Source organism: Zalophus californianus, chromosome 6 (assembly GCF_009762305.2).
Source record: "Zalophus californianus isolate mZalCal1 chromosome 6, mZalCal1.pri.v2, whole genome shotgun sequence".
Taxonomy (NCBI): Eukaryota; Metazoa; Chordata; class Mammalia; order Carnivora; family Otariidae; genus Zalophus; species Zalophus californianus.
This window is the reverse complement of record NC_045600.1, coordinates 124,008,467-124,036,049: the sequence shown is the minus strand read 5'-3', so window position 1 is coordinate 124,036,049 and position 27,583 is coordinate 124,008,467. Positions and strand designations below refer to the sequence as shown.

General features: G+C 38.9%; 1 protein-coding gene across 1 annotated transcript in view; it reads left to right on the top strand.

The window, feature by feature from the left end:
- The window catches only part of CHRNA7 (cholinergic receptor nicotinic alpha 7 subunit), a 115,583-nt gene that overhangs the window by 75,403 nt on the left and 12,597 nt on the right, over positions 1 to 27,583 (top strand). The window contains 2 exon segments of the mRNA XM_035728292.1: positions 22,243 to 22,322; positions 26,980 to 27,147. Of these exon segments, the coding sequence (XP_035584185.1) occupies positions 22,243 to 22,322; positions 26,980 to 27,147 (248 nt within the window).

Here is a 27,583-nt window from a genome sequence, read left to right as displayed (position 1 = left end):
ACCAAGAAATAGAGAGAGAGATTCATGCTCAACAAAAATACTTTTAAACACTTGAAATACTTGCCAAAAATTATTTTTGAACCATAAATAATATCTAGTATATTCTAAAAAGTAGATCTCATATAGCTCATATTCTCTGATCAAATGCTGTAAAAGATGAATAACAACAAAGGGATTATGATAGGGTATTATATGTGCGTATGTATCTATAATCTGCACTTAATTTTTTTTATTTTATTATGTTAATCACCATACATTACATCATTAGTTTTTGATGTAGTGTTCCATTATTTGCTTATAACACCCAGTGCTCCTACAATCCGTACCCTCTTTAATACCCATCACCAGGCTAACCCATCCCCCCACCCCCCTCCCTCTAGAACCCTCAGTTTGTTTCTCAGAGCCCATAGTCTCTCATGGTTCATCTCCCCCTTCAATTTACCCCCTTCATTTTTCCCTTCCTACTATCCTCTTAATTATTTTAAAGACACTCTCAAATTAATCTTCGTTTATAGAACCTTTCAATAAATACCTTTTAAGGAATGAATGATAATGAGAGCGAACATAACAAGACCAAGGAGATATTGTCAAAGCACAAGCTAGAAAACAAGGAAGTTTGAAATTTGATTAGTAAGTCTGTACCTCAGAAAGGTAGAAAATGCATATCAAAACAAACCTGAAGAAAGCAGAAGGAAGGAATTAGTGAAGATATAAACAGAAATGATTTTTAAAAGATACAAAACAAACACACATTTAGACAAAAGAAAATAAAAACTAAAATCTAGTTCTTTGAGAACATAAAAAAGCCCTAAATGAATAAATGAAAGAATATATATATTTTGAATTGAAGAAATTATATATATATGTATGTATATTGAATACCTGGTTGAAATGAGTGATTTTCTAGGGGAATACAAACTACTAAATGTGCCTAAACAGTAGAAAATCAGGATAGATTTAAAAATACATTTAAAAAATGGAAAAAGTAGGCAAAGATTTACATTTTGAAAGATACATTTTTACATTTGAATTTTACATCTTCAAGAATAGATAAATCTACATTATATAAATTATTCTAGAACATGCATAAAAGATGGAAAATGTATAACACTGATATAAATTAACATGGTAAAGATATCTCAATAGAAGAGAACTATCAACAAATCTTGCATATTCTAAATGAAATACTGGCAGATAAAATCCAGCAGTGCATTAGGTGAAAAAGACCAAATAAATTTTATTCCAGGTATGCAAAGTTAGATTAACTTAGTAGGCTTGCTAATGGAATTCACTCCATATCCATGTTGAACAAGGAAACAAAGGCAAAAATCTCAACTGGCAGAAAACTTTTTAAATTCAGCTGCAACCCTTGATCAAAAACACATTATAAACTAAGACTAGAAGAAAACTTTCATAATCGGATAAATATTATCCACAAGAAAACTCCTGCAAACATGAAGCTAACTGTTGAAAAGTTAGACGGATTCACAGTGAAGTCCGAGATAAAGCAAAGATACCAGATATTCCTGCTGTCAGCAGTCTGCTGGAAGGCCCTAGCCAGAACAAATTAAAAATAAGAGATCTAAACATTACAGAGGAAGACATAACACTGTCATTGCTCCTAGTTGATTCTTTACCTAAAAATAGAATTAGCTGACAAACTTTGAGCTCATAAGAGAGTAGAGCAAGGAAGACAAGATAACAGCTGAGTTACACATCAGTGAATAGCAACATGGAATAAAGGATCTTGGATAACCCTGAGATACCAAGGAATAAATCTGGTACAAATGCACCATACCATTGTGAGGAAAACTATAAAAATTCACCAAAGAACCTCAGAGAGAGTGAAACAGCCAGAAGTGGCATGTGTGTTCTTCCCAACCCTCTTCCCCATGTGGCCACCCAGATGTTGGAGGCAGAATGCAGCAGGAGAACTTCTAGGGAAGGTTCCTGTGTCTGGCTCTAGAACCACATCTGCAGTCCATCTGCACCAGGTCAAAGGGTCCACAAGGAGACAGTAGATTAGCTTTGAAAATTCTCAGGCTGCTCAGTGGTTCCTTCGGTGGCCCTCTGAATCCCTGTGGCCCATAAGGGTCTTCTACATCCTGCTGCCCATTTTGACTCTTCTGTTGTGATTTTCCAGCTTCTTCTCTGCTTTAAGAAGCTCCTTGAGTACTTGTTGACAATGGAGACTTCATTTCTACCTCCCCCAGGGTCTGGTACAGAAGGTGTGAAGTACAGCTCAGGACTCTGCCACATATGGTCCCCAGACCAAACTTTGAAAGACTCTGCCTTCCGAGCACTAATATCCTCTTGCATTCCTTTAATTAGATGGAAGCTAGCAGGAATTTGGTGGCTGGAAGTGCTGAATTTCAGCCCATATACTAACCTCAGTTATATTCTTGCCTCCCTCTTGCTGTCCAGAGAAAGACCAAATGAATGGTGAATTATGCTCATGCCGTTGGAGGACACAACAAAAGAACTAATGAGAACTTGATTCTAACCATCTGAATGTTTCTCTCTGGTACTTACCTAGTGAGTGCTTCTCTTTTTTCCCAGGGGTTCATTAATGTTAGACAACTTTAGTGAATCATTACAGGATTTCTTACACATTTTGTAATCAACAGATGTGTTATGATTATAACCTAGTCCTCTGATGTTCTTGGTAAGCAGAACATAATATGGGTTCCATTTGATGATCTTCCAGATGGTGCCTCCAAAAGACTTGCTGAAGGCCAGTGGCAGTAGCATCTGGGTTTGAAGGTTATAGTACCTTCTGACCTTCCAGTAAATGTTGTCACTTTTTATCTTGTTGATAAGATGAACATATTATGAAAGCTAACTTCAGATTGAGGGCAATGTAAAGAAAGACCTCTTCATATTTCAAGACTACCATCAATGGCCACAACAAAGTCAAAATGTTTAATTTCTGTCCCTCCTTCCCTAAACAGCTAAATTTCATTTTATATGTCTTCCTTCAGTCCATCTGCTTAATATGCTTTTATGTGATTATAATGACTGTATTTTTCAGTCATCATAAACATTTTCCATGTTTCCATGGACTTTTCCTAATCATCATTTTAATGGTGACATAATAACCCATTGAGAAAATGTATTTTAATTGACCATTGTTGGATATTTGGTAAGTTTCTAATTTTTAAAAAAAATAATTCTAACTTCATTTTTAAATAATTATAGATTCACAAGAAATTTTTCAGAAAGTGTACACTGAGGTCTATCTTCCTATCCCGAATAGCACTCAGTGGTATGGATGTACCACAGTTTGTTTAACCATTTATCCACTGAGGAACATTTGGGGTGTTTATATAGTCTTTAGTTGTTATAAATGCATCTCCTGTGAACATTTGTGTACAGGTTTTATGTGAGCATAAGTTTTCATTTATCTGGTATGAATTATACAAGAATGCCATTGCTGACTTATATAATAAGTGGATGTTTAGTTTTACAAGAAATTGCCATACTCTTTCTCAGAGTATCTGTACTGTTTACGTTCCCCCTGCCCCCAGAAATGTATGAGTGACTGAGTTACTCGGTGTCCTTGCCAAGATTTGATGTTATTACTATTTTTTATTCTGATAAGCAGGTAGTGATATCTCACTGTGGTTTTCATTTGCATTTCTATAATGGCTAATGAAGCTGAACATCTTTGCATGTATTCATTTGTCATCTGTATATCCTCTTTAATCAAATTTCTGTTCATGTATTTTGCCCTCCTTTCTAATTGGTTTGTTGCTTTTTTATTATTCATTTAATTTTTACTGTTGAGTTTTGAGAGTCCTTCATATATTCTAAATATGAGTCATTTGTTGGACATGCCACATGAAAATACCTTTTGCCTTTCTGTGGGTCGTCTTTTCACATTCTTTTTTTTTAATTTAATTTTATTATGTTATGTCACCATACAATACATCATTAGTTTTTTTTTTAAGATTATTTATTTTTATTTTGGGAGAGTGAGAATGAGAGAGAGAGAGAGAGAGAATACATGAGAGGGGGGAGGGTTAGAGGGAGAAACAGGCTCCTCCCTGAGCAGGGAGCCCGATGAGGGACTCGATCCCGAGACTCCAGGATCATGACCTGAACCGAAGGCAGTTGCTTAACCAACTGAGCCACCCAGGCGCCCACATCATTAGTTTTTTTTTTTTTTTTTAAAGATTTTATTTATTTATTGGACAGAGAGAGACAGCGAGAGCAGGAAAACAAGCAGGGGGAGTGGGAGAGGGAGAAGCAGGCTTCCTGCTGAGCAGGGAGCCCGATGTGGGACTCGATCCCAGGACCCTGGGATCATGAGCTGAGCCGAAGGCAGACGCTTAACGACTGAGCCACCCAGGCACCCCACATTATTAGTTTTTGATGTAGTGATCCATGATTCATTGTTTTCATATAATACCCAGTGCTCCATGCAGTACGTGCCCTCCTTAATACCCATCACCAGGCTAACCCATCCCCCCACACCCCTCCCCTCTAAAACCCTCAGTTTTTTTCACCTTCTTAACAGAGTCTTTCACAGAGCATTTTTAAAAAAACTTAATGAAATCGAGTTCATCAAATTTTACTTTAAAGGATTGTTTTTGGTATCAAGTCTAAGAACTCTTAACCTAGACACAAGTCCTCAAGATTTTCTCCAAGCTTTATGGTTTTAAGATTTACATTTAAGTCTGTAATTCATTTTGAGTTAATTATTGAATAACAGGTGAAGCTTAGCTGGAGGTCTCTCTTTTTGCTTATGGTTTTCCAATCGCTCCAGCTCCATTTGTTGAAAAGGCTATATTCCTCCTTTGTGTGTCACACCTTTGTCAAAATCAGTTGGGCATACTCTAGTCCCTTCTTGTCCGTGGGGGATGCATTCCAAGTCCCTCAGTGGGGATCTGAATGCCTAAAACCACAGATAGTACTGAACCCTAAATATACTATTTTTTTTTCTTTAGATATATAACTATGATAAAGTTCAATTTATAAATTAGGCAGAGTAAGAGATTAACAATAATAACTAATAATAAAATAGAACAATTATAATAATATATTGTAATGACAGTTATATGAATGTGGTCTCTCCCTATATATATCAAAATATCCTGATGTACTGTACTTACCCTTCTTCTTGTGATGTGATGGGAGACAATAAAATGCCTCACTAATAAGATGAAATGAGGCGAATGATGTAGGCATTGTAACATCGACTTAAGCTACTATTGACCTTCTTACAGAAGGAGGATGATTTGCCTCTGGACCCTGGGTAACTGAAACCACAGAAAGTTAAATCTTGGGTAAGGGCTGGGGGAACCACTGTATTCATGTGGGTCTATGCTTGGGTTATCTGTTCTGTTGATTTCTGTGTCTCTCCCCTCCACCAATACTACACTGTATTCCTTGCTTTAGCTTTACAGTAAGACTTAAACATTGAGTATTTTCTCCCACTTTATTCTTCTTTCTTCAAAATTGTTTAAGCTATTTTAATTCCTTTGCCTATCTGTATCAATTGCAGAATGACCTTGTCTATGTCTACAAAATAACATACTGGAATTTTGATAGGAATTTTGTTAAACCTATAGATTATTTTGGGGAGAATTGACATCCTATGTTGAGTCTTCCAATCCATGATCACGGTATGTGTCTCTTATTTAAATCCTCTGTTATTTCTTTCATCAGCATTTTGTAATTTTCAGCATAAAAGTCCCATAAATGTCTTTTTAGATTTATATTCGTGTTTCATTTATTTGCGTGATTATAACTGGTATTGTGTTTTTAGTTTCCATATGTTTATTGTTAGTATATAGACATATAATTGTTTTTGTTTGTTTGTTTAATGGTGATCTCATATCCTCTGACCTTGAACTCATGTATTCTAGGAGCTGGTTTTTTTTTTAGAGACTTCTTGGGATTTTTTTTTTTTCTACATATCATGTAGATGATTTCTACTGTCATGTCAACTCAAATAGGGACAATTTTCTTTCTTTCTGATCTTTATGCCTTTATTTCCTTTATTTTTGTTGTGAGGACTTCCAGTGTTATGTTGAATAAAAGTGTTGCAAACAGGTGTCTTTGCTTTGTTCCTGATCTTAGGGGAAAAACATACAGTCCTTTTACCGTTAAGTATAATGCTAGCTTAGTTTTTCTGTAGATGTTCTTTATCAGGCTGAGAAAGTTCCTTATTATTCTAGTTTTCTGAAAGTTTTTTATGGATGAGTGTTGAATATTATCACTCTTTCTTTCTGTGATTAATATCATTGATATAATCAATTAAATCAATTATATATCAATTGATATAATCATGCTCTTTAGGCTCTTAATATGGTTGATTCCACTGATCAGTTTTGAAATACTGAACCCGCTTTGTACCTATGGACCAAGCCCCTCTTGGTCATATATGTGTGATTACTTAAATATGCAGCTGAATTATATTTGCTAATATTTTGTTAAGGGGTTTTTATGTCTATTTATGAGGGAATGTAGTTTGTAGCTATTTTTTTTCCTTTTTTTTTTTCCTTTTTTTTGGGGGGGGGGACTATTTTTGTGGTTTTGGTTTCAGAATATTAGCCTCTTGAAATGAGTTGCTAGATATTCTCTCATTCTCTGCTTCCTGGGAGAGAGTTATAGAATTAGTATTAATTCTTCTTTAATTGTTTGATAAAATTCTCTAGTAAAACCATCAGGATCTAGAGAATTCATTTAAGAATTTTTTTAATTATTTGTGAAATAGTTTTAGGGCTACTCAACTTCCTCTTGGTTAAATTTTAGTAGTAAATTTTTAGTAGTTTGTGCTTTCCAAGGAATTGGCATATTTCATCTAAACAGTCAAATTTATGTGTGAAGAGCTGTTTATAGTATTCCCTTATCACCTTATCATTCTTTTATTGTTACAGAGCATGGAGTGATATACTCAGATTCTTTCCTGATACTGGTTTGTCAATTTTATTGATCTTTTCAAAGAGGTAGATTTTGCTTCGTTGATTTTCCCTATTTTTTTTCTCTTTTCCCTTTCATTGATTTTCGTTCTTATCTTTATTATTCCATTGCTCTACTTACTATGGGTTTATTTTTCTCTTCTTTTTCTAGTTAGTTGAGAGGTGATCACAGATTATAGACTTGAGAATTTTTTCTGACATAAGCAGTTTGCTACTATAAATGTCCCTCTCAGTACCTTACCTACATCTTACAGATCTTGATATGTAATAATTTTTTTATTTTCATTCAGTTCAGTGTATGTCTTGAATTCCCTCTAGACTTCCTCTTTGGCTCATAGATTATTTATAAATTTGGTGTTTGATTCTAAGTGTTTTGAGACACTTCCTGTTGTTTCTAATTTGATTCTGTTGTGGGCATATATTAACATTCTGTATAGTTTCAATTCTAATAAATGTTGTCAAGATTTGTCCGGTGCTCAGGATATAGTCTTAGTATATGCTCCATAGGATCTTGAAAAGAATGTGTTGGGGTGCCTGGGTGGCTCAGATGGTTAAGCATCTGACTTCGGCTTGGGTCATGATCTCCTCCTGGGATGGAGTCCCACATCAGGCTCCCAGCTTAGCAGGGAGTCTGCTTCTCCCTCTGCCACTCCCCCTGCTCATGCTCACTCTCTCTCTCTCCCAAATGAATAAATAAAATCTTAAAAGAAAGAAAGGAAAGAAAGAAAGAAAGAAGGAAGGAAAGAAAGAAAGAAAGAAAGAGAGAGAAAGAAAGAAAGAAAAGAAAAGAATGTGTTTTTGCTGTTGTTGGGGGAAGGGTTTTCTCTCCGTTAGGTCCTTTTGGTTGAGGGTGTGTTAAGTTTTTTTGTATCCTCGCTGGTTTTATGTCTATTTGTCCTGGCTTCCATTGTTGAGGGAGGAGTGTTGAAGTCTCCAGCTATAACTGTTTGTCTCTTCCTTTTTTTCACTTCCATCTGTTTTTGGTTCACATACTCTGCAACTTGTTTGTGGGAAAGAACATATGATTACTGTGTCTTTTTGGTGGATTGAGTCCTTATCAATGTGTAAATTTATGTCTGCCCTTTGTAATTTTCTGTCCTCTAATGTCTATTTTATCTGATAATAATATAGTCATTCTTGCTTTTTTGGCCACTATCTTCCTGGTATATTTGGTTGGAAATCTAGAGTCCTCACTTGGCTGTTGCTGATAGGGTTGGTGATGGAACATTATTTTCTTCTTTGGTGTTTAGCTGATACATGGATATTGTCTAAAATTTTTCTGTCTCCCTGTTGCCCTTCTGGTCACTGGGCTAGATAGAGCAGGCTTTCTCAGGGCTTTTTTCTTTTTTCTTTTAGTCTGTGCCCATTGGTGCTTCTCAAGTACCCAGTTTGGAAGGTAGTAGACAAATGGAACACACAGGGACCTCACAGGGAAGGGAGATGGAAAGAGAGATCTCTCCTTCTTCTTCTAAGGCTGCCAGTCCTATAGGACTAGGGCCTCATCCTTATTACTTCATCTGACCTTAATTACCTCCCTTAAGCCTTTAAGCTCTATGTTCAAATACATCACTTTGGGGGTTAAGGATTCAATAGGTGGATTTTGGGGATGGGAGGACACAAATCAGTCCATAGTAAATAGGTGATGTTCTGTCTTTACTATAACTGTCTGAGCTCTATTTTTTATTCTATCAAAATAGTAATAAACATATGTGACCATAATTGTTTTAATCTTAGGTAACTTTCCAGACAAAACATGGAATTTTTAAGGCTCCTAAATGCTCTTATTATATTTTGTGAAATTTCTTTCCAAGCATGTTATACCAACTTGGTTTACCTCATAAAGAAAATAGGTCCACTTCATCCCAACAGCTTTTTTATTTTACCTCTTTGGCCTAGACTTTGCATAATTTCAACAAAAAAAGAAAGGAAAAGAAAAAAGAAAAAAAAAGAAAAGAAATTAGGCCCCCAGGATTATATTCCACTTACTCTAAACCAAGTGTGGGTGTTTATAATTAATTATGAACCTGTTTCAGTTTTTTTGGTGGAAATATTTATGGGCAGGAAATCTTTAGATTGACTTCTTAAAGACAAAAACAATGTTTTTGTTTTATCATTTTTTTATAAGACCCTAGCAAGTGGTATTTTTGGTTATTCTTTGAAAGCATATGCTTAGTTTATTTAGACATCATATTCATTCAGATTATGTTGATGGATTTCTTTACTGTCTTGAATCTGAAGAGAAAAGCCCCCCTTAAAAAATTAATGTGGACACTTTTTAGCCAGTTACCTAAGCATGGACCTAGGCCCCCATTTATGTGGGCATTCTTAAGCTCACAGAGATCACTGGAATACAGGTGGGCAAAGTGTGATTTGTTACCTTTACCATTGTGTTTTTCTAGTCACTCTACACACACACACACACACACACACACACACACACACACACGTGTGAATTTCTGCATATGATTTACAGTCTTTTAACACTTTGTTTTCCACTGGGAGGGATGATAGCTTTTCCTCTTCTCTCTTTGTTTCACAGATCTAGAGCCAGAAAGGATGTCATAGGTTACATAGTTATGAAAAACTACTTTTTATTTCATTGACATCTTCACATCGAGTTATATGGGCTACCTAAAACACTGCTAGAAGGAATGCCCAGGCTACAAGCAGACTTAGGAAAATGGCCATCAGCTCTCTCTTTCCCAGTTGAGCCCTGGGGAGTTCAATGAACTGTTCTGTGTCACAAAACTAATTACCCGCCAAGGTAGAAGTAATACTGGTGCTTCTCTCTCTTGCCCCATACAAGGTGGGTTGGAACTGAGAAAGCTGGCCGCTGTGGAAATGCTGCTCTCAATGAGAAACTGGACTGAAAGAGCATTTACTTCTTGGTGCAGAAGGATGAAAAAGAAGCTTGCCTGTTTAGGATGTGCCAGCAGAAGCTGCCTTTTGGGGCTAAAAGGCTGAAGGTTCATTCCAGTCTGTCCCATGAAGAAGCTTCAACATGTCCTGTTCAAGCTCTGTGGGTGGGACATCTGTGCTTGAACCAAGAGTTTTCTGCAGCCTGACAAACTAGTACAGGGCATGACAAGTAGATAAGTGTCCGGAGTGGGGGGGCGTACAGCTGTGAGAAGAAAGCCACAGGATTCTTTACCCCACTTTCCCCTCACTTGCCCAGCCTCCTCTCCCACCAACGCTGTTGCTGTATCTATGCATCCTGAGCTCTCGTTCTTACAGAAAAATGGTACAAAACTACCAGGAATGAAGCAGTAGAGAAAGTAAGACAGAACTCATTATAACACACACACACACACACACACACACACACATACCCTGCTGAGATGAGTTGAAATTAAAATTATAAAACTTATAAAGAAACAGCTCACTTGGAGCAAATAGTAAACATGACAAACAACAGATTTAGATCTAAACCTTAGGTAATAGAAACTAACAAATAATTTTAAGATAGGGGCGCCTGGGTGGCTCAGTCATTTAGCATCTGCCTTCAGCTCAGGTCATGATCCCAGGGTCCTGGGATCGAGCCCTGCATCGGGCTCCCTGCTCCGCGGGAGGGCCTGCGTCTCCCTCTCCCACTCCCCTGCTTGTGTTCCCTCTCTCGCTGTGTCTCTCTCTGTCAAATGAATAAATAAAGTCTTAAAAATTATAAAAAAATAATTTTAAGATAATTAAACATGATTAAGAATTGAAAACACAAGAAAAGAGCAGCACACCCTCTAAAAAAGCAGCTTTAAAAAGTCAAGTGAAATTAATAGAGTGAGAAATTTAGCCATCAAAATTAAAACCTTGGTGAAAGCATTGATTATCAGATGAGGCACAGTTGAAGAAGATGCCATTTCCCAGATGAATCATAGCAAGCTAAATAGATGAAAATAGGAAAGAATAGTGAACAGTTGCAAAAATATCTAACACTATTTATGATGCTTCTCTGTGCCATGTCCTGGTCCAGAAGTTTTATATATATTAACAGCCTTATGAAGAAGGCACTATTATTATTCCTATTTTCCAATAGGGAAAAATAGGACTAAATAATCATAATCATAATAAAGTACAGTGTGTCTGAGGTCATGCAGAAAAACAGATATGGAGGCATGAATCCACCCAACAGACAGCATGTACTTAATCCTGCAAGATCTGGAGTATGGGTTCCTCTCTTTTGTAGGATTAGTGTTCCCACACATGTTTGCTAGTACAATAGAAGGAAATAATAGAAAGAATGTGGGAGAAGTGTTAAAAGATTATTTTCAGAAGAAAGATAAAATTGTGACTTGTATACAGATATAAAAAGTGAACACATGTTAAAGAATTTATTTTACTCATAAAACACAAGGGAACCAGGCAGATATTAGAACCAGTTCAAAGGAGAAATCAAATCAGGACAAATTTATATGGACTGGGAATGTTGAGATAAATTGTAGATGGACACAAAACTTGTTTATCTACAGGGCACAGAAAGTCAAATCATTACCAGTTAAATCACTACCAGACAACATATAATTTATACATCTATCAGTTGCTTACGGCTCACAAAGAACCGCTAAATAGCTCGAAGGCTAACTCAGAAATGTGTGTTAGAGAAGATGCAGTTTTCCACTGAAACACAATATCTTTTTTTTCCAACAGAAGTCATGTTCCGAAAGAATGGCTGAAAATTTAATAATATTGATGAAAAACATAAATCCTCAGATTCAGGACATACAACAAGCCTGAGGAGAGGTAGATAGGAAGAAACAAGCCCCCTAGACATACTTTGCTAAAAGCTGCAGAACACCCAAAGCTAAGGAGATCCTGGGAACAAGGGAAGACAAAAAGGGCAGCTTCTTAACAAAGAGATGACAATTTGACTGTAGACCTTTTAAAGGACACAGTAGAAGTTAGGGGGTAAAAAAAGAGAGAGAGAGAAAGTATCTACTAAGTACTGAAAGAAAATAATTATCAACCTAGAATTCTTTCTCCAGCCAAACCATTTTTTATGTGAGGGCAAAATCAGACATTTTCAGAAAAACAGACTAAAAGAGTTTCCCATGAAAGTGGGAAATGACCAGAAAGACTACTATTAAAAAAACTACCAGAATGAACATTTAGGAACAAAGTTTGAGTAGGAATGGTAAGCAAAGCAGTTGGTTAAAAAATTCAGGTAAATATAAGGGCACCTGGGTGGCTCAGTTGATTAAGGGTCCGACTTCGGTTCAGGTCATGATCTCAGGGTTGTGGGATGGAGACCCTGTGATGGGCTCCCTGCTCAGCGGGGAGCCTGCTTGTCCCTTTGCCCCTCCCCCCTCTCGTACATGCTCTCTGTCTCTCTCTCTCTCAAATAAAGTCTTAAAAAAAGTTCAGGTAAATATAAACAAGATGGAATGCATAAAATAATAATGATGAACTTGGGTATTAAAAACAAAGAGGTTAAGATGCTGGAAAATAATAACATGGAAGGCGGTACTTGGATAGCAGGTGGAGGTAAAACCTTCCATTTTTGCTCTGGCAGGCCACGGAGTGGTCAGTTTTGAGTAAGAGACACATGTTAAAAATGTAAGAAGAACCATTAGAAATGTAAGAATAATATAGTGAACTTTCAAACAGGTGGAGAGAGAGTGGGGGAAAATAAGGAAAACATAAAAAAACCCAGAAAAAGGAGGAAAAAATACAGTCAAAAGAGAGAGAAATCAAAAGCACAAGATTAAGTAGTAGAGATAAAACCAAGCATAGCAACAGAAAAGATAAAAAGTAAATGGATTAGGCAGCTGGTTAAAAGTACTGAGATTTCCCAACTATATTGTATATACTTTTAAAAATATAGCTAATGGAACTACAGCATTTAAGTACACAAAAAACAAACACATTATTAAAATAAAAAGTAAAAATGAGAAGATACACCTGACAAAGAGGAACAGGAATGAGAATCGCTATGTTTACAACAGAAAAATAACAACAAAAGCAAAACAAACCCAATAAACAGAAAACGAAAAACCGCAACACACACTGTAAGAAAAAGAAGATACAATTAAAATTAAAGGCCAAGTCAATGATAAAAAAGAAACAATTTCTAAGAATACATAATGAATCTCACATGTATGCACTAAATACAAAAAATCTTTGAAACAAATGAAGAAAACTGGCAGACAAATCCGTAATTATGGTAGAAGATTTTGATGTACTTTTTTCAGTAATTGATAGTTGAAGAAAGTAAAAAGCATAAGGATATCTAAGTTTTGAACTACAGTTAACAAGACTTACCCAATATATAAATATAGAGACAGTTTATAGAGATACACACAGCAACAGATACAGGAATAGATTTATCCTTGTTATACTAAAAATAAACATCTGGAGAACTAAATATATATGAATAAAAAAACCTTTAGTGTGTGTGTGTCTCTGTCTCTGTGTGCCTGTGTGTGTGGGGTGTGTAGGAGGAATACATAGCCTTAAATGCTTACATTAGAAAAAGGTTTTAAAAAGGAAAATGTGTGATTTAATCACCAATCTCAAGAAGTGAGAATAAATCCTAAGTAGAAGGAAGAACAAAGAGTAGAAATTCATTAAATAAGAAAATAGAAATCAAGAAGGAATAAGCTGGTTTTATTTATTTTTTAAGACTTTATTTTATTTGATAGAGGGAGAGAGAGCACACAAGCAGGGGGAGTGGCAGAGGGAGAGGGAAGCAGGCTCCCTGCTGAGCAGGGAGCCAATGGGGGACTCGATCCTAGGATGCTGGGATCATGAACCTGAGCTGAAAGCAGACATTTAAGACTGAACCACCTACATGCTCCAATAAGCTGGTTTTAAAAGAAACTAATAAAATGAACACACCTCAGAATAATTATCAAGAAAATAAAGAAGATACAAACAAATGATTATAAGCAATAAAAGTGTTTATAACTATGGACAGGTGTTTTAAAACAAGTGAGACTATTATGGATAACTTTATGTCAATAAATTTGGAAATTTAGCCAGAATTAATTTTTTCTGGAAAAACAGAAGCTGGTTCTAGACAAAAATAGAAAAAAAATAGATAAGATTGATCAATATATTTCTTAAAAATAGACTTTATTTTTTGGAGCAGGTTTATGTTCACAGCATAATTGAGTGGAAGAGACAGAGATTTTTTCCCTATATCCCCTGCCCCTATACATGCTCAACCTCCCCACATCAGAGTGGGACATTTGATAATTGATGAACCTACACTGACACATCATTATCACCTAAGTCCATAGTTTACATTAGGGTTCACTTTTGATGTACATTCTCTGGGTTGGGACAAATGGTAATACCATATACCCGCCATTGTTATATCATACAGAGTAGTTTTACTGCCCTAAAAACATTCTGCTCCATCTATTTATCCCTCCCTCACCACAACCCCTGGTAGACAGTGACCTTTTTACTGTCTCCATAGTTTTGCCTTTTCTGGAATATCATATAGTTGGAATCAGATACATACAGCCTTTTATATTGGCCTCTTTCACCTAGTAATAAGCATTTAAAGTTCCTCCATGTTTTTTATGGCTTGTTAGTTCATTTCTTTTTATTACTGAATAATTTTCCATCGTCTGGATGTATCACAGTTGATTTATCCAGTCACCTACTGAAGGACATCTTGTTGCTTCCAAGTTTTAGGAATTATGGATAAAGCTGCTATAAATATCCATGTGCAGATTTTTGTGTACCTAAGTTTTCAGCTCCTTTGGGTAAATACCAAGGAGTGTGATTGTTGGATTGTTGGATTGTATGGTAAGAGTATGTTTAGTTTTGTAAAAAACTGACCAACTGTCTTCCAAAGTGGCTGTATGTACCATTTTGTATTCCCACCAGTAATGAATCAGAGTGCTTGTTGTTCCATATCTTTATCAGTATTTGGTGTTGTCAGTGTTCTGGATTTTGGCCAATCTAAGAGGTTGGCCAAACCCATTTGCATTTCTCTAATGACATATGATGTGGAGAATCTTTTCTTATGCTTATTTGACATCTGTATATCTTTGCTGAAGTGTCTGTTCAGATTTTTGGCTCATTTTTTTTTTAAAGATTTATTTATTTATTTGTCAGAGAGAGTGTACAAGCAGGGGAAAGTGGTAGGGAGAGGGCAAGCAAGCTCCGCTGAGCAGAGAGCCCAACTTGGGGCTTGATCCAGGACCCTGCAATCATGACCTGAGCCAAAGGCAGACACTTAACACCACCCAGGTGCCCCATGCTCATTTTAAAATCAGGTTATTTTTATCCTTATTGTTAAATTTCAAGAGTTGTTTGTATATTTTGGGTAATAATCTTTATTAGGTATGTCTTTTTCAAATATTTTCTCCCTGTCTGAAGCTTGCCTTTTCATTCTCTGGATTGACTGTTTTGAAAAAGAAATCAGAAAAGGTGGGATTTATAGTCAAGTTCCACCTAATGTACAATGTCACTTATGAACATACAGGTATAAATCTTTAACTAAAATATTAGTTCACTAAATCTAGCAATAATTAAAAACAAATCCAATCAAATTTAGTTTTCTATTAGAAATACAAGTGTTGTTTAACTTTAGAAAAATCCATTTGTATAATTCATCCTCATGTGATCATCTTGGTAAGTGAGAAAAATCAACTGACTGTATTGATACCCATTTGTGAAATAGAATAAAACTTGATTTCAGCTGATGTAAGGTCTTTACCAAAGGCCCATTTAATGCTGAAACATTAGAAGTTTCTGTATGTGCAACAAAATAAGGATACCCATTGTCATCACATATCTTAATAATAGTTGAATCTAAGTAGTAATAAAAGCAAAGTGATAAAATATCAAGGATTAGAAAGGAATAAACTAAATTACCATCATTCATAAACTGTGATTTTTTTACATTAAAAAGAACTCCTTAGAGGACTATCTCGACAAAATATCTTGGATACAAAACAAGTGTAAAAATACTGAATGTATTTCTTTACCCTTGTGACAATTAGAAAATGTAATTTAACAAATTTTATTTCCAATATCTGCAAGTGGTAAAAATTACTAATAAATAAACATAAGAAAGACCAAAACAAAGGATGGATTATATCATATTTAATTCTGGGAAAACTCAGTATCACAAAGATGTCCAATTTTCCCAAACTGTTCTGTAAATTTAATTTGATTCCAACTGAAGTCTCAACAAGGTCTTTGTGGGACTGGACAAGTGGATCCTAAAATTTACAGTGATGAGTGAAGGGTCAAGGATAGGTAATACAACGTTTAAACAAAAGAACGAAGTTAGGGGCCTCACTCTGCTAAATACCAACATTTTCATTATGTCATAGTGATTAAGATAATATTATACTAGGGGTTCAGGGTGGCTCAGTCAGTTGGGCATCTGGTCCTTGATTCTGGCTCAGGTCATGATCTCATGGTCTTGAGATCAAGGCCTGCATCGGTCTCTGTGCTGAACACGAGCCTGCTTGGGATTCTTTTTCCCACTCCCTCTGCCCTTCCTGCCACCCTCTCTCTTTCTCTCTCTAAAAAAAAAAAAAAAGATATTATACTAGGTCAGGGATAGTCATACAGTTCAAGGAACAAAATAGGGAGCTCAGAAACTTGATACTACTGTGATAATATTATCCTATTTATAACATTATTATAATCCATCCAATGTTACATTCAATTGTTATAATAACATCCATGTGGGGCTCCTGGGTGGCTCAGTCGTTGGGCATCTGCCTTCGGCTCAGGTCATAATCCCAGGATCCTGGGATCGAGCCCCACATCAGGCTCCCTGCTCAGCAGGAAGCCTGCTTCTCCCTCTCCCCCCACCTCCCTTGTGTTCCCTCTCTGGCTGTGTCTCTCTCTGTCAAATAATAAATAAAATCTTTAAAAAAAATAATAACATCCATGTTATATGCCACCTAACATGTAAATTGGTGGATAAAGGAAGGATCTTGCATACATTCCTCTGGAAGCCTCCTGCTGATGCCCAGATATCTGCCTCCTGGGATCTCTGACAGGTAGAAATGACCATAAAATTTCAGTTCTGCTCAAGACTTTTTGTTCATGGACTATGACTGGACAAAATGCTAGTTGTAGACCCTTAACATCTTAGATTAAAATACAGAACTAAATCAAAGTATCCAGAAAGAGGACTCATTACTTTCTTTTGAAACAAAAATCATCTATTTTATTTTATTTTATTGTATTGTATTTTATTATTTTATTTTATTTATTTATTTTATTTTATTTTATTTATTATTTTATTTTATTTTATTTTATTTGTTATGTTCATCACCATACATTACATCATTAGTTTTTGATGTAGTGTTCCATGATTCATTGTTTGAGTATAACACCCAGTGCTCCATGCAGAACATGCCCTCTTTAATAATACCCATCACCAGGCTAACCCATCCCCCTACCTCCTCCCTCCCCTCTAGAACCCTCAGTTTGTTTCTCAGAGTCCATAGTCTCTTATGGTTCATCTCCCCCTCTGATTTCCCCTCTTCATTTTTCCCTTCCTACTATCTTCTTCTTTTTTTTAAACATATAATGTATTATTTGTTTCAGAGGTACAGGCCTGTGATTCAACAGTCTTGCACAATTCACAGCGCTCACCATAGCATATACCCTCGCCAGTGTCTATCACCCAGCCACCCCATGCCTCTATTTTAAACAGACTGTTTTCCCTCTGACATCTAGGCATACCTTACATCAGAGGTGTCTTAGCATGTAATTGACAGCTTTTTTTTAAGAGATTTAATATAAATGATACCTTAAATCACTGTCTTTTGAGATAGATTGGCTCTCTCTGTCTTCCTCCTTTACTTTTTTTCTCCCTTCCAACATTTTAATTTTATTATTTTGTATTGATATATAATTGACATATAACCTAATGTAAGTATACTGTGTGCAGCATGTTAATTTGATACATGTGTATATTGCAATATGATTACCGCTGTAGCATTAGCTAACACCTCTATCACATCACATAATCATTATTTCATTTTGTGGTGAGAACAGTTGAGATCATTTTTCTTCTCTTCTGCTTTTCTGTTTCTCTTTAAAGGACTATGTGAGCTCAGAGGGGACAGGATGGGCTGCATACAAGTCCTTATTCATTAGAGTCCTCATGAGCCCATACACCCAGTGCCCTCTTTGATACAGCAGGGTGACCCTGGATTTTTTTTCCTAATCCTTCAGCATTACCTCTATGCAGAGTTTTGGTTTAGTGAGCATGTGTCCTGTTGGGCGTTGGTCTTTCTGGGCATCCTTGATGGCTAGCCACCCTGTTCTTTTCTCTCAGGGCACTGACAGCTGGACTCAGAGCCAGATGACGCTGTGAGTGGCATGGTCACTTTCTTTTCCCGGCTTAGGGCTGAGCTCCTCCAGGCTCGGCAGTGGGGGGTCAGTGCTACAGGGCAAGCTGAGCAGGAAGCTGCACTGAGCTGGGTTCAGAGGCTCTGCTTCCAGAGTCAGGAGCTGGGGTGCAACCAAGCAGTGCATGAGCTCCAGGGGGATGGAGAACAGGAAGAAATCTAATCGTAGACCCCAGGTTCACTCTGCGTGCCTGTGCCTTCACTGACTTCTGAAAGCACAGCTTGCAGTTAATCCATAAGCATTGAACCCTGGATCCTGCAGCCATGGCCACCCATGGTTTTCTCTCAAGCCATGATGCTGGCCTTCCTGCTAAGGCAAGTGCTAATGTAAGGTGTTGGGGCAACACCTCATTCACCCTAGCGTCCAGGCAAACCACACCTTCATGAAGTTTCTTTCTGTCTAGTTTACCTCCAGGCATGTGATTGGACCATGCATTCTGCTGGGGATACACCAACCTTCCTTTCTACCTGCTGGAATTATGCCCATCTTTAGAGCCTGTCCAGTTGCCCTTTCTTTCTGACCATTCCACGAAGGATATTAGGATCTGCACCCTGAATAATTGGGCTAAATATCCCTCCTCTCCATGGTCACTTTTCAGTGACAAGGCCCCATTGCCCTTTGTTGCCCAATCAGAGTTCCCACACCAATTGTCTGTTCTTTGCTGGCTGGACAAGGACCCAGGCAGCTGAACAAAATGAAGTGGCCACATGCCTGAGTTGTCAAAAAGGATCTTAAGTACATAAACAGTATATATATTCAAACTGTTAAATACAGAAAGTTTCACATGCTCACCAGAACAGAAGGAGGAGTGAACCGAGTCCTGTGGATGCACCCCAGCTCCCAGGGTTATCTGTGTGTGCCGGCTGCAAGGCTGTATTATCACACGGCCTCATGCTTGCTATCCCCTGGCTCCTGTTGTACGTCACTGCACGGTGCACCTAGTCCTGGGCCCTGAGACAAGCAGCTGGTACTGTTACCTCCCGTGTCATGGCTGGTTTGGGGCCACTCACGTTTCAGTCTCAGTTTTTAAGAATAGAGCCCTTCTGCAAACAAACCTTATCTCCAGCTCTAATGGCCGAAACAGATAAGTGGTATTAGCATACAATTATTACAGCAGTTTACTTTTATATCATTGATGTATAAAATAGCAAAGAACTCTAAGTCTGCCAAAATGAATATTAAGATTTGCATGTTGATAAGGATAACAGTGCTACAGTTCTGTTTATCTCAATATTCTGTTTTGGTTGAACTGTATTTAGAAATCAGTGAGTCGCACAGGTAAACTGTTGCTAATGGAAACCGATTTTTATCTTGCTTTTTACTCATTTGTCTTGTGATCTCAAGAGTCTCTTCAATTAAATTGATCCAAGTGTGTGGAGGAAGAGCTGGGAGGAATTCTTTTTTTTTTTTTTTCCTTCCAGAATTAAGTCACTGATCTAACAGATGCTCACAGTCTTTGTTATAAATGTAAAAATCAGACAAGAAGAAACCCAAGCTTAAAATAAGCAAAACCATGCATCCTGTGTCATGTGTCACAAGACAGTTTCAGTTGTTGCAGTGGTGAGATCAGGTGCTATGAGGTGGGGTCCAGTGTCTATGCTGGAATTGTAGGCTCAAATGTGGATTTTTTAAAAAAGCAGTGCAAAACTGAAACTTTACTGGGTGACTCATTTACAAGAGGTTCAAAGATATGCACAGGCATGGCAAGAGAAGTTATAGCCTAACTTTCAACCAAAAAAGGAGTTAAATGGGCCACATGTAGTAATCCATTGGTCATCTGGTAGAATTTTCCAAAAGTCATTTGAGTGTGTTTGGACTTTTATTAGCCTTTTAGACTACAAGGAAAAGAGAATATCGGAATCCACAGGTGCAGAAACCCCAGAGCACACCCAGAGAATCTCCGGGTTCCAGAGAACCTGGTTTGAAAATTGTGGTTTGATCTAGAGCGATTTTGTGAAGGTCCACACGTTCAGCTGTTTTGTGCTCAGTCACTGTTTATCATGTGATTCATGGAGAAAGTTGGGTACAGACCACAATCAAGCAAAGAATATTTGCATCTTGACCCTGTCTCCTCCTCTCTCTGCCTGTGCGTGCTTGCAAGTAAGGAGGTAGGAGTGTCCTTCATCTCAAAGGATTATCCGTTTCTGGTCGCTTTGTCTCTCTCCCCTCCTTCTTCCTCTGCACTTCATCACGTTTTTGTTTCGTAGTCAAACCCTGGCTTTTTTGTATAGGTTTTCTTCCCCCCGAAGTGTCTGGTTGATATTTTTTCTTTTTTATTACAGTAATTTTTAAAAATGCGTCCTTGATAGAATGCATGGTGTTTTCCAGCTTATTTCTCTTCTCTCTTGCTCTGAATCTACTTCGCTCTCCTCAGAGACTCCTCATCTCTTGCTATAATTTGGGAACGTCCCCCACCCCGCCTTTTCTAGGCCCACTGCACAGCTCATCATGAAAATACATTTTCTTGATCCCCAGGTTTAGTCCAAGAGTTTATTTCTTCTTTTTTCAGTATTCACCCTCATTTTCCTAGAGCTCATCCTCAAATCCATGACCGAGAAAATATACGTGGGACACGAGCCCTCTGAGCCCCTAACGTTTGTGAAAGTGCCTCACTTGGCCTTCATGCTTGACTAGTTTCTTTCAGCTCTAGTATGTCTCTGTGTGATTTCTTGGGTGATTATCTCCCGCCCTTTTGTCTCTTCAGCATCTGTCCTGTGAGTTCCTCTGGTCTTGTACTCTGGGGGCTTTCCTCATTTCTGTCCTACATTTTGTCTCTGATTCTTCTCAGCCCCAAACCTCCCACCCATTTATAAAAATTTATTTCATAAATCATATTTTAACTTTCATATTGCTCTTTGTATTACTAGATGCAATGTCCTCTTGAATTTCTGTGAGGATATTACCTTTTTAAGGAGCAATTTTTTAGTCCTTTCGTTGACAGCATCTTCTTGGATGGGAAAGAGCCTTTGTTGTGGTTTCCGTGGACTGGAACTGGCGAAGCAGGGTGAGCAGGGTTAGGATTGGTTAGTTTGAAGAATTTCAGTGGGCTCTGGGTCATAGGGGCTGTCCCTAGTTACTTGGTACCTGGCCCTCAGGTTATTAGGGCAGAGGGATAGAGGGCTGGAGTGTGAAACCCTGATAAAGGAGGTGGCTGGGGTATGGGCTCTGGATTGAGAGATGCACTGGTAAGCATGTTGTTTCCTGTCTCTAGGAACTGGCTAACCTGGGAGTGGAGTGGGGACAGTTCCTCCAGGGTCCGCAAAGCATCAGAATACAGAAGATAAAAGACATGGATAATAAGGGCTGTTGGCTTTAGTTGTTGTTCTTTTTTCCTGTTTTGTGTCTTCTACCCCCTTTGTTCAAGTTGGTAACTCCTGGCTGTGGGCGGTTCTGAACTTGGGCAGGGAGGGGGCTGGGGTGCACCTGTCTAAAACCTGTACCTAACTCTGCTCTCTTCACCTGCCTCCTTCCTGTCATTGCTAATCATGGAGCCCAGGATGCCTCTGGGCTCAGCTGGTGCCCCGCCACCTCCTGTGCTTGCAGTTCAGTCACTCAAGATATATTGGTTAAGCACCAACCAAGCATTAGGTGCATTCAGGAAGCTGGAACTGGAGCTTTGGAGCTGGTGGGTCAAAATCCCTGATCAGTGACAGAGTGCTTTACCCACTCTTTATCTCCTACAGATAGAAATGTCTCATCAGCTGATGTCCTATGAAATTGTCTTCAGGTTTAACTTTTGCTAAGAAAACTTTGTTTTATGGGCATATGAAAATCATAGTGCATATGAAATGGGGGTGGGTGGACATTGGCCACTAGCAACCTGCGCTCTGAGATCTCCTAGGCCAGTTGCAAATGGTGTCGGCATGACCCGAGCACAAAGAGTGGCACTTCCCAAAGCTATTCTTGCTGCAGTCAGGACAAACCTAAGGGCCCCGGGAAATCTACCACCTGGCAGTGCTGACTCATGAAATCCTTCTCATGTTTCTAGTGCTGATGAGCGATTCGATGCCACATTCCACACCAACGTGTTAGTTAATTCTTCTGGGCATTGCCAGTACCTGCCTCCAGGTAAGACCCACTTCTTTGTCCTATAGTTAGACAATTTAAGCGAGTTCAGTGTGCCAGACCAATGGTGCTCGCACGCATGTGGGGCATCCGTTGCCTCATTCACACCCAACGCCTCCTGCTTTCTTCCCCTCTGTGCTTGCAAATATTTCCTGAACATGACAATACCATCTTCCTCTTTTTTGTCTTGGGGTCATGGCTCATGTGTCATTGTCCTTATTGTGTGTCAAGTGTTCTTTAAAGTTAATCCACAGCTAAAGCAAGTCTCCCTCCTCAGGTCACTTCCAGTTCTCCTTACAGCCTGCAGGCAACCCCCCAGCCTTTCCCTCCTCCATGTCAGCTGGCCATTTCCTCTCCTGCCAGACTGTGTGTCTTGGCAGGGGCTGCTCTCCAGGTGCTGGGGGCGAGATGGTGGACTTGCTGGCTTCTTGAGGATGTGCATGAAGGAGCACTTGCGTGTTAAATATAAGAGCAAGTGGTTTCAAAGTGGGGCTCATTAGTGCCTTATTCCTGACTGAGCTTCTCTCCTTTGCAACCAGCTGATGGTTAACTGCTTCTTGGGATTGATTTTTTTTTCCCACCAGCCCCTCATTTCTCTGAATTCATTGGGCCCTGGGCTGCTCACTGAATAATACAGAGCATAGGGAACCTGCATTTTAATGCTTTGAGGCAGATATTAACAGAGTTTTAAAAATCTTTAGGATGATTTTTTCACATGTTCTTTTCCAAGATTATTTCCCCCTGCAACTGTTTAACTTCCTGGTCCCAGGCAATCTGCAGCCAACTCCCACCTCAACACCAACATAAACACACACACACCCCACACCATATCCACATACCTACCACTCCTCCCCCCCCACACACACATTACACACCATACACACACACCCCACACCATATCCACATACCTACCACTCCCCCCTGACACACACATTACACACCATACACACACATTATACATCACACACCCCCCCAACATATACACCCCACATCCATACCTCCCCCCACAAATCCACACACATTCACACACCAACCACATCCCCCACATATTCTACACACCACACACACACCCCACACCATATACACACACCTGCTATCCTCCACACACACCACATATACACCCCACATGCATACCTCCTGCACACATTCACACACCAACCACAACCCCTGCATACACACACACACACCACACATACCCCACACGCTCACACACATACACACTGCCTTTCTGCTGCAGTGAACCCCAGTCTCACATCTTCATTTCACAGCACACAGCAAAACTGGCTTTGTCTTCTTAGTTGTTACTTACACATTCTTCCTCATTAGCAGATGAGAAGCGTCCCGTGGGCAGATTCTGTGTTTACACACCTTAGAACCACCACTAATCAACCAGGTGCCTGGCCCACCTGTTCATAAATGAATGTGTGAGTGATTAAACCCATCAAAGGCAGATACTTCCCAATAATGCTTGTATAGACTGAAGAACCAGAGATTTTCAGGTTTTCCATCTGAAAACTCGGGCTTCCTTGCTCCTTCCCTGGTTCCTTCACCCCTCCCCCAGCCCAAGCATGTTTTCTGCCTAACAGCAGGCCCCTGCGGGATGGAAGCTACGGGATGAGGCTCCCATCACACACCCATACATTCTTTTTCCCCAGCCTGTGAGTTGCAGTTTCTATTATGAGGGATATTTTAGAAAATGATCTCCAGCAGTCATCGGTATACAAGAATATGGTGCTGCAGATTGTTTTGAGGGCTGAGGCTATTTTAGCTACAAGAAGCGGCCTGAGCCCCAAGCCACCTGTGTGTAGCAGCCCCCTCTGGGGCTTCTTGCGTTTGTCCCAGCCTTCATGGCCCCAGGAGCCTGGGAAGGACAGGGTGTGTTGTGCTGTGAGTGTGGGAGTCTCCCCTACATTGGCAGGAGCCGTGTGGAGCTCTCTGGCCTGGGGGAGCAGGCCTGTGCCCTGGGGTCATGGAACACTGATCTGGGAAGCTGTTCTGTTCAAGCAACCAAGTACAGGCAAAAAAAAAAAAATGTTTTGGGTGCAGGATTTGAAATAGAGACTTGGTTATGAAATTATGTTTCTATTTCATATTTTTATTTTTAACAGGTTTATTGTATAATTTACATATCATACAGTTCACCCATTTTAAGTACACGATTCAGTGATTTTTAGTAAATTCACAGTTGTACAACCATTACCAAAATCTAGGGTTAGAACATTTTTTATCACCCCGAAAGGATCCCTTTTGCCGTTCTGCAGTTAATCCCCACCCTTACTGCCAGCCCTGGGCCACCGCTGATCTGCTTTCCATCTCTAGAGACTTTCTTTCTCTGGCTATTTCATGGAAATGGAATAATTCAGTTATAGAGTTACATTTTCCACAATTAGTGTGGGTTTTGGGAGATCTCTCCCATTAATGGGAGGGCAGCACCCATGTGTTCTTATGAACATTGGACATGGTACTTAAAGGAACTTGAGAGGACAGGACATTTTTTTATCCTTTCCCAGCTTGGTTATGGGGTGAGGGTTCGTGTTTGCAAGGCTGCTGAGTCCCTTCCTCCATTCATTTTTTTTTTTTAATTTAGTAGCAAAAATATATGGAGCTCTGACCCTGTCCCCAGGAACAGAGTGCACCCTTAGCTCTTTGTGCCTTCCACTGCCCTCAAGCCTTTTTCTGGGCAGGGAAGAGCACAGGGCATAAATTGCTGGAGGGGGCTTATCTGGTCTTCTCTCCATAACCTGCCAGAAATTCACCTCCAACTTGTCTTAGGGGGAAGTCACTCTTTTCAGTGGAAACTCCCACTTGTGCCCAAGCACTGTCTTCAACTTAAACCTAGCAGCCTTTGTTCTTAATCTAAAATCTAAACTAGTTAAAATTATCCTCCACATATATATCTAGATAACCAAGTATTTTTCTCAACTTTTTTAAAGACTGTATTTATTCATTTGATAGAGAGCTTGAGCGGGGGATGTGAAGGGGCAGAGGGAGAAGGAGAAGCAAACTCACTGCTGAGCAGGGAGCCCGACTCGGGGCTCGATCCCAGGACCCTGGGGATCATGACTTGAGCTGAAGGCAGATGCTTAACTGACTGAGCCACCCAGGTGCCCCAGTATTTTTTTTTTCTCAATTTTTAACCTAAGGAAATGCCCACCCTGCTCCTCACCAGACACACACACACACACACACACACACACACACACACACACACACACACACACATCCCTTTTATATTCTGCTTCTAAACCGTTCATCATTTTTATCAGTTTTTCTGGCATTGTTTTGTACATTCTTTACTTTTCTCCTATTAGAGTTTGAAGATGCATAGACATGGTAGGAGCAAGTTTACAGAACTTCTAATTCTTTGCCCAGAAATCCTTAAGAATTGTCTTCAACAGAGCATGATGGTGTTGTCTGTGAATTTTAAAAAGACAGTGGAGCTTCAGCTGAGCTTCCTTTCTAGAGATTTTTCAAAAAAAAAAAAAGCTTATTCTGGACAGGTCTAGCTGTAGTTTGGAGGAGGAGGAGGGGGTGAAGAACTCTCTGGTTGCACTCAAGTCTAGAGACCCAGGAGCCTACGTCTCCACTTCTTGAAGGGAACACAGGTGGGCCAGAACAATGGGTGCATGAGACACTGATCAAAAAGACATGCTGAACATCAAAAATAATGTATCATTTAACTCACCAACCCTTTCCAGGAAGAAGAGTCACTGCATATTGTGAACAGCATACGAGGTTAGAGACCCAAGGGATAGATAGCTCTGTGTTTATTTATTTATTTAGTTATGATTATTTCAATTTTTTTCCATCTTTATTGAAGTATGGTTGATAAATGAAAATGTAATGAGGTGTACAACATGATGACTTAATATACACATACATTGTAAAATGACTTTCACACTCAAGTTAACACATCCATCACCTTACATGGTTGGGTTTTGTTTTGCTTTCTGTGGGAATGTTTAAGATCTACTCTCTTAGCAAATTTCAAGTATACAGTATTATTAACTAGAGTCACCATGCTGTACATTAGATCCTCTGAACTTACTGCCCTTGTAAATGAAAGTTCGTACCCCTGGACAGTCCATTTCCCCACCTCCCCCAGCCCCTGGCAACTCACTGTTCCTATGAGTTCAGCTTTTTTTTTTTTTTTCAAAATCCACATGTAAGTGAGATCATACAGTATTTCTTTGTCTGGCTTATTTCAGTTAGCATAATGCTCTCCACGTTCATCCATGTTATTGCAAATGGCAGGATTTCCATCTTTCCTAAGGCTGAATAGTATTCCATTGTGTGTGTATGTGTTTTGCGTGTGTGTATGATTTGATCATCTTTTTCTTTTTTCTTTCATCCTTCGATGGATAGTTAGCTTGTTTCCATTCTTCAGCTATTGCAAATAATGCTGCCGTGAACATGATGAATATGGGGGTGCAGATATCTCTTCCAGATAATGATTTTGTTTCCTTTGGATATATACCCAAAAGTGGGGTCACTGGATCATATAGTAGTTCTATTTTTAATATTTTTAGGAATCTCCATACTGTTTTCATAATGACAGCACCAGTTTGCTTTCCACCAGCAGTGTGAGACTGCTGTGTATTTAAAGCCCAGCTTGGTCCCCTTCCATTTCGGTTTTCTGACTGTTTTTTTGCCCATATAGGCATATTCAAGAGCTCCTGCTACATCGACGTGCGCTGGTTCCCCTTTGATGTGCAGCAGTGCAAACTGAAGTTTGGGTCCTGGTCTTACGGAGGGTGGTCCTTGGATCTACAGATGCAAGAGGCAGATATCAGCGGCTATATCCCAAACGGAGAATGGGACCTTGTGGGTAAGCCCAGCAAAGATATGAGGCTACCAGCCTCGTAGAAAGCCACTTTTTATTCCTGTGCTGGCTTTGAAAGTTTGGGACTTGCCACTCTGCTTTTCAGTGTGAGCATTTATTGAACCCTGCAGCAATCTCTATAATTTACTGAGAGCTATACAGTAAGAAATAAAAAACAATTAGAAAATCCAACACTTTCCAAGAAAACGTGCAGCTATTTAAACAAGTCAGTGCTATAGTATAGGCATCCCTATATTTTTCGAATCTGCTCCATTCCTAAAATCAGGTTGGATAGCAAATTGCAGTTCATGAGAACCTATATTTGATGATTTTAAATAGAAAAACAATAATTACATTTATAATGTTGTAAAGCTCATAATGTATTATTTATAATCATGGTGTCTTAGTCCCTTCAGGCTGCTAAAACAGAATGCCATAGACT